The 10,532-nt window shown below is 36.0% G+C and overlaps 1 protein-coding gene across 1 annotated transcript in view; it reads right to left on the reverse strand.

Annotated features, from left to right (window-relative positions):
- Nucleotides 1–4,537, reverse strand: part of LOC103090211 (glycine receptor subunit alpha-3) — a 164,206-nt gene extending 159,669 nt beyond the window's left edge. The window contains 2 exon segments of the mRNA XM_007471116.1: nt 4,417–4,505; nt 4,508–4,537. Of these exon segments, the coding sequence (XP_007471178.1) occupies nt 4,417–4,505; nt 4,508–4,537 (119 nt within the window).
- Nucleotides 4,538–10,532: the final 5,995 nt, after the last annotated feature.

Genomic DNA, 10,532 nt, shown 5'->3' on the forward strand with positions numbered 1-10,532 from the left:
ACCAACCCTCTGGGGAACTTCCCTATTTCACATTGCTTAAAACATTGCTGTTTCTGTTTTTCTTTTGTCACTGGCCCTTTGTATTTTCTTTCCTGCTAGACTCTAAGTTCCATGATGAGAAAGGTGATAATTTCCAATCATCCATAGCCAACCTGTACCTAGCACAAACATGTGTGCACAGAATGTGATGATGAAATCTTGTTGAATTGCTTAACATTACACATTAAACACATATTTGGTGATTGACTTGCCTCAGTACATAGTTGTGTGATCAAGGGAGAGAAAAATTACATACAAGAGGAAATATTTAAAAGCTGTTTCCTGAATCTGCAGAGCAAACTGCTTGAGGCATTGACTAGAGAACTGGGCCATGATCCTTCTACACTTAGGAAAGCATATGATTATTTATAGATACAAAGGGAAGAGGCACATATTATGTGTAGCATAATTTAAAAACACTATGTAGAATCCTGCTACAGTACCTACATACAAGAAATAATCATAATAATGACTTTATCCCCTGAAGTACATTTTTCTTCAAAATCTTACATAAGAAAATAGACCCAACATTAAAAAGAATTTTCCCCATCCTCCAAAACGTACCAAAAGCAAAAAACAAGAAATTCTATGCCAAAATGTTTTTCTTAGGCTTTGAAGTAAATCAAGAAAACATTTTGTTTGTGATTATCATAAAGTATGAAATTCATACATTCAGCGTTTTGACACAATATACCATAATTTATTCAAATAGCAAGTCTGTGTTGGTATCAAACTATAAAGATGAAAAACAAAATTGTATGTTGTGAAAATAATTAATTTAGATGAAATATTTTTGGCAGTTCTCTTGCTTTTGGAATTTGTTCTGTAAGCTCTTCATAATCATCACTTATTTACATTTCAAAGAAAGCTGAACACTGGTGTTTTGTTCTTTACTTTATTAGTATTAGAAGTAGAATCCAAAAGCTATAGGAAAATTTTTTCAAAAAAACAGCAATATGTGAGCAAAATGTGAAAATTTTAAAAACCTCACTACTAGGAAAGTTAGATTTCTTATGTCTGTGTCTGACTTGTATTTATTAAAAGAATTCACCTCTTTAATAAGTTCCCTTTAAATATTACATTTCTAATAACCTGATGTATTCTGATAATGAATACTCCTAATTATAGTATAGCAGTAAATGTTTTTGTTCTGCTGTTTCTGCCTTAATAAAACTCATTTACTGGGGTTTCTCTCGTGGCGCAGTGGTTAAGAATCTGCCTGCCAATGTAGAGGACACAGGTTCGAGCCCTGGTCCAGGAAGATCCCACATGCCGCGGAGCAACTAAGCCCGTGTGCCACAAGTACTAAGCCTGTGTGCCACAACTACTGAAGCCCACGTGCCTAGAGCCCGAGCTCTGCCACAAGAGAAGCCACCACAATGAGAAGCTCGCATACTGCAATGAAGGGTAGCCCCTGCTCACCGCAACTAGAGAAAGCCCACGCACAGCAACGAAGACCCAACGCAGCCAAAATTTAATTAATTAATTAATTAAAAAAAATAAAGTGGTACTGACTTGTAGAATGTCTGTGGGGAGAGAAACTTCCTAATTAAAAAAAAAAACTCATTTACTAAAATGTAGAAATTATGCCAAGATAGAAACTAAAACATCAACTGTGGGCTTGCAATAATAGTCTACGAAAGCACTATAAATTTTTATAGTAATATTGCACTGATCAAATTGTGTACTAGTAATAGCAATAGGAACTCTCATATATTACTGATAGGAGTTTAACTAGGTACAACTACCTTAGAAAACTTGCAGTATCTACTAAAGCTAACCATACTCATATCCACCCTATATTCTAGCAATTCCTCTGCCTAGTGAAACTCTTGGACCCAACTCATATAGTCCCCAAAATGCACGTATTCACATGTATTCACCAAAAAAAGGCATGATCAAGGAGGTTCATAGCAGCACTAGCCAAAACCTAAAAAAATACCCAAATATTCCTCAGTAGGACAATGGGTAGATTGTGATGTCTTCATACAGAAATGAGAATAAGCAAGCTACTGCTACATGCTATAACACAGATAAATCACATATGTTTCATAAAAATAAAGCAGACTCAAATAAGTATATAAAGTTCAAAAGCAGGAAAAAGCTCTATTGTTGCATAAGTCAGGATAGAGATGAATTTGGGGCAAAGTAGTGCTTGGGAAAAGATGGTGGTAAGAGGGGGCATGGTGAATGCTCGTGTGATGCTGACAATTCTACTTCTTGATCCGTGGTCTCTTGACATGGTGTTACCTTTGTGCCACTTTATTTGGAACTCTGTTGTGTGCACATTTTTCTGTGTGCATTTATATCTCAATAAAAAATTTTAAAACCTTAAACCTATGAAAACAACGTTTCTACTAGTATGTTATTTAATTAAAACTTCATATATGGTTTCTGGTTGTTGTTCTTACTTCCAAATTTCCCTGGAAATAATATTTTTAAATTAAAAAGATATATTTATGAATTTAAACAAAATACTTTTTTGACAGTAGTTTTTCCTTTACATGTTTCCTTTTTTGCTCAATACCTCACGAATAGGCTTAGTGAACAAAAAATGGTCTCCATAAAGAAACTGTATTTTGCAAGATATTTCCAGTAGAGGGAGCTTCACTTTCTAAAGGAAATTTCTATAGAAAATTTTCCTTCAAGGACCATCACTAAAAAATAAAAATACTTAATTTTTTTATGTATGATTAAAGTTCTTCATAGAGTGAGAGCTACTCTCATCTAAGACCAGTCTAAGATAGAGGAAACTTTTTTTCGATTTGTGAACGAAAAAAGAAAAATTTGATGAAGAATATATGTATCACCAAAACTTCTATATTGGGTATGTCTTTTTCAAGTGATTACATTTTTAGACTATTCATAAAAAGCATTTTAAACTAAATTATTTAATATTAATGAAGATAAATTCTGAGAATATATTATAACAAATATCATGGTTATTTGCCATTATACAAATTTGACCTCATCGATCAAAATATTTTAGTTATTAACATTAAACTTCCTAAACCTAAGTATCTATCAACTAAGCTCTTCTGATTTCTTTGAAAAAAATAAATATGTGTATTATCTAAGATATTAATAATTATGGTAAAATAATCAATTTATCTTATGACATGAATTTTGTACTCCTTTCCATACAATTTACAGAAATGTAAAAGCTCTACATTCTTTGCTTTGATCACTACGTATGAAATTTGTAACAATTGTAAAGTTACAAAAATTTACTGTCATTAAAATATTTTTCATTGAAAATATTATGATTTACAATGGTTTCAACACCTCACTTCAGAAAAAATCGATAATTTCAGAAATATAATAACCTTCACAACTAGTTCCTGTTACTAAAGGTAGTTATTATGGGATACGCTATGTTTTTCTAACGTGCTTAACAATGAAAACTTGACATAGCAACCCAGAAAAGAATATTTACATACTTCAAATGGAAATCATTATACAAATAACTTAGTTACTCTCATTATTTGATTTCAATCTTCTTGAAAGTCTTGTGAGCCATAAAATGGAAATATTAAGGTAATTATAATAGTAAAGTAAAATTTATATTGTTGGTTCAAAAATCCATATGAGCAGTATCTTGCTTATATATTGTTTGATGAAGAATGGGGGTTAAATTACTTGATCTGTGTTTAGTCTCTCTTCTCTTTTAATTAAAAAGAAAAAAAAAAACAAAGCCTACCAAATATGACTGGATATGATAAGAAAATGACACATCATAGAACAATTTTACCATTCAATAGTTTTCTTATTACTTTCTCCAAAATAATTATTCTTGGCATAGAACATATCTGGTGATTTATTTATTATTTTGCCTCCATGAACCAGGCTCTTTAGAAAATCGTACTTGCAAGGCCTTTATTATTCTATTCATTTGAACTTAACCTCTAGATATATCAACAATGTTCAGAATATCTCTGATCACTAAATGTTTATGCTCTAGATTTTTTTTTCTTTTAAAAAGTAAGTAATGTTCCATTTCTAATTACTAAGTGTTTTGTAACTTTCAAAAAAGAGAGTAACACCCAGAATTTATAATTCACTTAGAAAAAAGAAACACTTAAAACAATTTGAGAAGGAAGACCTAGGCTTTGGAAATATTTTTTTGCTAGGGTAACCTCAGCTGCAAATAATATAAGATGCCAGTTACTAAAATACATTAATTAGTGAAAACAGAGCAAAGTTACATGTTGTAGAGGTCTCAAGAGATAGACTGCTAGATACCTTTAGATAGAAAACAATACGATTTAAGGGACACTTTCAACAAGTCAACTTCGAGTTGCATTCTTGGTTTCATCCATGACAAGTAGTTGCAAGGCTTGAATGAGTTCTCCAACTGTTAAATACAAGTGGACTCACCTGAGTAGCAGTGCTGCTTCCCAGAAGTAAAATCCCGAAACTAATGTCCGAAAGTGTCTCACGTAGGCCATGATACGGAGGGAAAGATTCACGACTCTGAAATGAGTCTTAGCCAAGGCATGGGGAAGGAGAAAGCCGGGAATGAGAGTGTGCAGTCTAACTGCGTGTGGTGTTGGTGGAGAGCAACGCCTGGAAAGCTTCAGCACCTGAGACAGCTCCCCGCGATCCGCGGAGACCCTCTCTTTCAAACACTTGAAATTCCCTTTCGACCCCTTCTCTGAGCAGGAGGTGAAGGGAGATTCACAGGATTACACATGTGCAGGTGATTTAACAGTGAGAGCGGAATAATGGATGAGATGAGAAGTCTGAGGTGCCTAGGTTCTGGGCAGCAGTTCACGGGAGCTCTAGCGGCAAAAGAATGCTAGTCCTTTCCTGACTCAGACCCACGACTGGAGAAAGAAGAGCAACAGCGTGAGCAAGGATGCGTCTGCACCTGCTCCAAGCGCCGCCCGCCCGAATCCCACTGTCCACCTTCGGGTAAACCCCGGGCCACTAGCGTGGCAGAGGGAAGCGGAGGCGGGGCCAGACGACACGGTCTTGCCAGCCAATCACAACCGCACAGCGGGGCAGAGTGACAGGCCACTCACGACGGTAGGCGGTGCTTAGCTAGCCAGGCTTTTTTATTTAAAAAAAAAAAAAGGCGTTGAGTAACTGGTGCAGAGCCTAAACCGCAACTGGAAGGAATTGGGGGAGGGGAAGCCTCTGCGCTAAGAACTGGGGGAGTCAGCAGCATTTATGCATTAGGTAGTGGAATCGCGCTAGAGGGGCCCTCCATTGTTCCCTTCCAGGAGAAGGCGCAATTTAGTAATAAAAGGTCTTTTCGGATGTGACCCTGTCTCTTTGACCTTACATCAAAATGCAAGAGTCAACAGTAAACCCAGACCCTTGGAGAGGTCTAGGGAAGAGCAGAGAATGTGGTGCTGAAAACCAACGGAAGAGGAATCAGCTGCTTCTAGAATCGTCTCACAACCCTGGCCGGCTTCTGGCCGGGAAACGTTGTTGACTAGAGTCAATTGAGTTTCCTTCAGTGACAATACGGGTTCTAAAAAGATGAAGGTGGGAAATCTAAAGAGATGGCTTCTGAGGGGACAACGCTACACACCCGTTTTTTCTTAGGCGTTTTCTATATCTTAACGTTAAGCTCCAGGAAGAACAACTAGGTCATATGGTTCATCTTTTCTACTGCCATCCAACTCTCCCTCGCCCACCCCTCCCTAACCATTTATATGGGGACTTGGATTGGAAGACTGGAAAGGGAAAGTGTGTGTGCGCGCGCGCGCGCGCGCGTGTGTGTGTGTGTGTGTGTGTGTGAGAGAGAGAGAGAGAGAGAGAGATCGTGCACACGTTTCTATGCTTCTTCATGCACCTCAAAATAATGGAATTTTTAATCATTAAAACTTAGGCTATTAGATCTTTAAGTGGCTTTTATTTACTATCAACTAGGATCAAAATATTCACTCCTTGAATCTTAGCTTTTTCCCAAAACTCCCTCAGGTATTTATTCTGAAAGCCCTACTTTAATCTCTTACCTTTCTCTATGACCAAACTACATGCCAAGAATGTCTTTCCTTTCTCACAAACGTTTTCTTCTTAATTAAATCCAAGAGCAATTGACATATCAATTATCGCATAATTCTCTGTTTAACTGGAAAAGTATGTCACTAATTTTTACCCTCCAAATGAGGGCACAGTGAAAAAAAAAAATCTTTCTCTTTACTCTTTAGTAGACAAGCTTATTTATATTCCGTGTAAATAAAGAAATTTTGGATTTATTTCCAGACATTATTATTAAACCTGCCTCTTTTCACATTCGGTTTTCCGACTTAAATCACAAACTTCCAGAAGCCTCTTAAGGAATATAGTTGATTCTGCCCATGAATGTTTCTATCTTGAGAAGTTTCATATAATTTTAATTAACGCTGTTTTTCAGTGAATCTTTTGAAAGCTTTCTAAGTGGAAATGCTTTTTAGTTGGTCATTCTTTGAATAGCAGTTATTGTTTTTAAAACCACACACAATCAAAAAACAAAACTTACTATATTTCAAGAAGACCTGGGTTCCTTGCCTTGCTTCATCACTATCTTTGGAAAAGTAATACATTTTTTTAAAATACCTTTACTTAATATATCTTTAAAAATATATATTTATTGAGGGAACTGAATGAAATGACTTCTGAGATTTATACTCTGGCCCAAAGGAGACAGCCAATGAATGCTTAAGTGAGCAAATCAGTGGATAATATTTAAAGCTCTGTGTTTACATTAATCTGGATAATTATGTTACATGATAGCTTAAAAGGCAGGATAATTTTAGCTGTTTCATCTCATCATTAACATGAAAACATAGGAACATTAGACTTTATCAAATTTATATAGTCAATCAGTTTATTGAATATAATGTCATATAAGAGGGTGGCTGGAATCCCCATATTACTTGTTTTTCTATTTCTTTCTTTTTCTTTTTTTTTTTTTTTTGACTGCGCCCTGAGGCATGAGGAATTTTAGTAGTTCCCAAACCGCAGAACGAACCCGTGCCCCTGCAGTGGAAGTGCGGCATCCTAACCACTGGACCGCCAGAGAATTCTCCCCATATTACTTGTTTTTCATAGCATCATGATTGTTTCCTTCAAATTACTTATGGCAAGCTACCATTCCCCTCATTTATTTGTTTGACTTTTCCACCAGAGTGAAATGATGGCTGTTATTTAGCATAGCACCTAGCATATAGTAGATACTCAATGTTTGTTGAAGGTGTCAATGATCATACTAGAAATATGATTATTTTTAAATTAGTAAACGAATGAATTTGTTAGTGTGTGGGGTACTAGATTAATTCTGATTAAGTAATTATAAATGAATCAAACTGCATTGTACTGTCTTGTTTCTTTTAACATTTGATGATTAATTTTCCAGTGCTTCTTGTCTATGGATTTTTATGTTGTTTATTCTTAATTTCTATAAAGTCAAAATAAATTTTATGCAACTACATATTGGGGTAGCCATTCTTGTAAATTTTACTCTTTGGAGAATAATTGTCCTGATTGTATGGGTAGGTGAATGAATGTGTTTTTGGAAAAAAAAGACCATTTTATGGCTGATGAGCATCTGACTAGCATTCATGTAAAATTAAGCTGGATTCTGATACAGCCAAATCTCTGCTCTTCTTCTTCAGGCCTTTATTATTTCCTTCTTGTATTAATAGATTATTTTTCACATTGGACAAGACATGGCAGTTCTGAGCTAAATGAGATATTAATCTTCCTCATATTTAATATTTTCCTTTTACAAGGAAGGAATTGTAGCCCAAAGTGGTTAAGTGATGGCTACTAACCTTCGTATTCAGCAAGTTGAAGATATCAAAACTGAATTTGGTGCTTCAGGTGCATTGTCCAGTATTTTGTATACTACCACAGAGCTATCTTTAATGGTGTATTTTCACTATTGTTTCAAGATATATGCATATTACTTAAGCTACAGAAAAGTAGATCAATTTCAATGTAAAGATAAAGCTTTTTTCATATGCTCAATTGTTACTACCAATGAGCTAAACATATATAATATTTTGTACATATTGCTAAAATGATTTGTTATTTAGTAAAAATTTTACTTACTTTTTTGAAGTTAATGTAGTATCGGGTTAATAACTATTTACTGAGAGTCGATCAGATTCAGTAGCATTGGGTCATTCTAGCCATCTCATCAAAAGCTTGTGTATGAGTCAAAATGTCAGTTTTAAAACTTTTAAAAAGCAGTGTCACTTTTGGAATAGTTAGAATAGTCACATCTTTGAATTAACACTCTGGGAAGACTGAAACAAAGCTTTAATTTAGGGCCTCCCTGGTGGCGCAGTGGTTGAGAGTTCGCCTGCCGATGCAGGGGACATGGGTTCGTGCCCCGGTCCGGGAGGATCCCACATGCCGCAGAGCGGCTGGGCCTGTGAGCCATGGCCGCTGAGCCTGCGCGTCCGGAGCCTGCGCTCCGCAACGGGAGAGGCCACAACAGTGAGAGGCCCGCATAACGCAAGAAAAACTCCCTGGTGGCGCAGTGGTTGAGAGTTCGCCTGCCGATGCAGGGGACATGGGTTCGTGCCCCGGTCCGGGAGGATCCCACATGCCGCAGAGCGGCTGGGCCTGTGAGCCATGGCCGCTGAGCCTGCGCGTCCGGAGCCTGCGCTCCGCAACGGGAGAGGCCACAACAGTGAGAGGCCCGCGTACCCCCAAAAAAAAAAAAAAAAAAAACTTTAATTTAAAAATCAATCAGGAAGTCACATGTTTAATACAAATTAGGTAGAGGAGAATTAATCCTATGGCAGTGATAAATATCATCACCAAGTATGTGTGCCTAGTGAATTTGTCTTTTGCATAGGGATCTACATACTGAACAGACTACAATAATAATGACATGTTAGCTGATCAGGTGACCCTCTTTTTTTGAAATAGTAGCAGAAATATCCAATGATTTATCTCCTTTTTTTCTTTTTTTTCCAGGCTACAAAATTTTTCACATGGATCTCAGCAACAGTCTCCTAATTTTTTCTCTTGCTTGCTCTCTTATTCCCCTTGATTAACCCTCCACTGTGAACATTAAGGGGTTTTTGTTTGTTCTTTGTTAGTTTTAGTATACCGAATGATGTCACTTCTATTCCTAAGACTGTTCAATGCCTTTCCATTGCAACAGATTGAAATCCACATTCCTCTTCACAGCTGGCTCTAAATGATTTTCTACTGACAATCTCCTCAGCCTCATTTTTTCTAGTGTGCTTTTCCCCCATAATGCACCAGTCACATGAGCTGTTTCTTATCTTATGATTTCTCTACTTCAAACTTTCTTCCTCTGTGCTTCTTATGTCTAGTGTCTTTCAGCCATTAACTCACAGTATAAATCTCTCTCTTCCTTTCTTTCAACAAGATTTCCCCTAAACCTTTATATTAGGATTTATTTCCTTCAGAAATCAAACTAGAATTTGTTTGTCTTTGTTTGAATACTCCTGGAAGGCAGGGGAAATGTGCATCCTTATGCCTGGCACATGTCTGGCAGGTGGTAAATGAGCAAGAAATATTTGTTGAATGAATGAACAAATGCAGAAACTTTCTCTGCTCTTTAGTTCTTTCTTTTCAAGATTCCATTCTTACTAATCTCTTTTAACCTATTCTTTCTTCATAAAATTGTTTAGATTATAGTTGTTCTTTCCAGGCCAGATATATTCCTTAGCCATCTAAAAGTAATCTTTGAGTTTATATGTGGGTCTTCAGTTCACTCTGAGAGTGCCTTATTTATAAATAAGATTAATATAATACATTCTATTATGATATTTACTTTTTTAACTCTCAGACTGTCATCTTTTCTCCAAACTGCAGTGAAAATTTGCCATAATTCCCTAAATGACTTCAAATAGTGGGATATTTGAAGCGCTTAATTGACTGGATATTTTGTTCTTTCTCTGAATATTTGGTCTCAAGTAGGCACGACTTGTAAAAGTACTTCCAAATTATTTCCTTAAACAGTTTCTTCACCAACAAATATAAGGTTTATAATATGCACCATCTTGGGAGCTTCCTGAGATATACATGTGAATGGGAAACAAATCTTGTCCTAGAGGAACTATAATACACATAGTGTGTAAGGTGTACGTGAATATTCATAGTACCTCATAGAATGTTAAGAATTGAAAGAAGCAAAGAGAAATGCTACGGGAATTCAAATGCATTACTTCAAAATAGAAAGCACGAGTAGATTAGAAAATGTTGATAGAGTGGGGAATATTCAACAAAGCTTTGAAACCAGTTCATGGTTCATTTTTAGAATTTGAATGAGTGGAAACTATACCAGAAAAACTTTGTAGGAGGGTAAAAAAAAAAATCTTCAAAAGCTTAGAAGTAGAAAAAAGTGGGGCGAATAGGATTTCAGTAACAATATTTGTGCAGTTAACTACTGTATTGGATATTTTACATCTTATCTTAATTTCTGCTCTCAAGATTCTAAGGTATACATATTTCTGGCCATGTTTTAATAATGAGGAAACTGAGTTCCTATGATTTTAAGCTTTTCCAATATCACA

The sequence above is a fragment of the Lipotes vexillifer genome, unplaced genomic scaffold, assembly GCF_000442215.2.
Source record: "Lipotes vexillifer unplaced genomic scaffold, Lipotes_vexillifer_v1.1 scaffold770, whole genome shotgun sequence".
NCBI classification, from domain to species: Eukaryota; Metazoa; Chordata; class Mammalia; order Artiodactyla; family Lipotidae; genus Lipotes; species Lipotes vexillifer.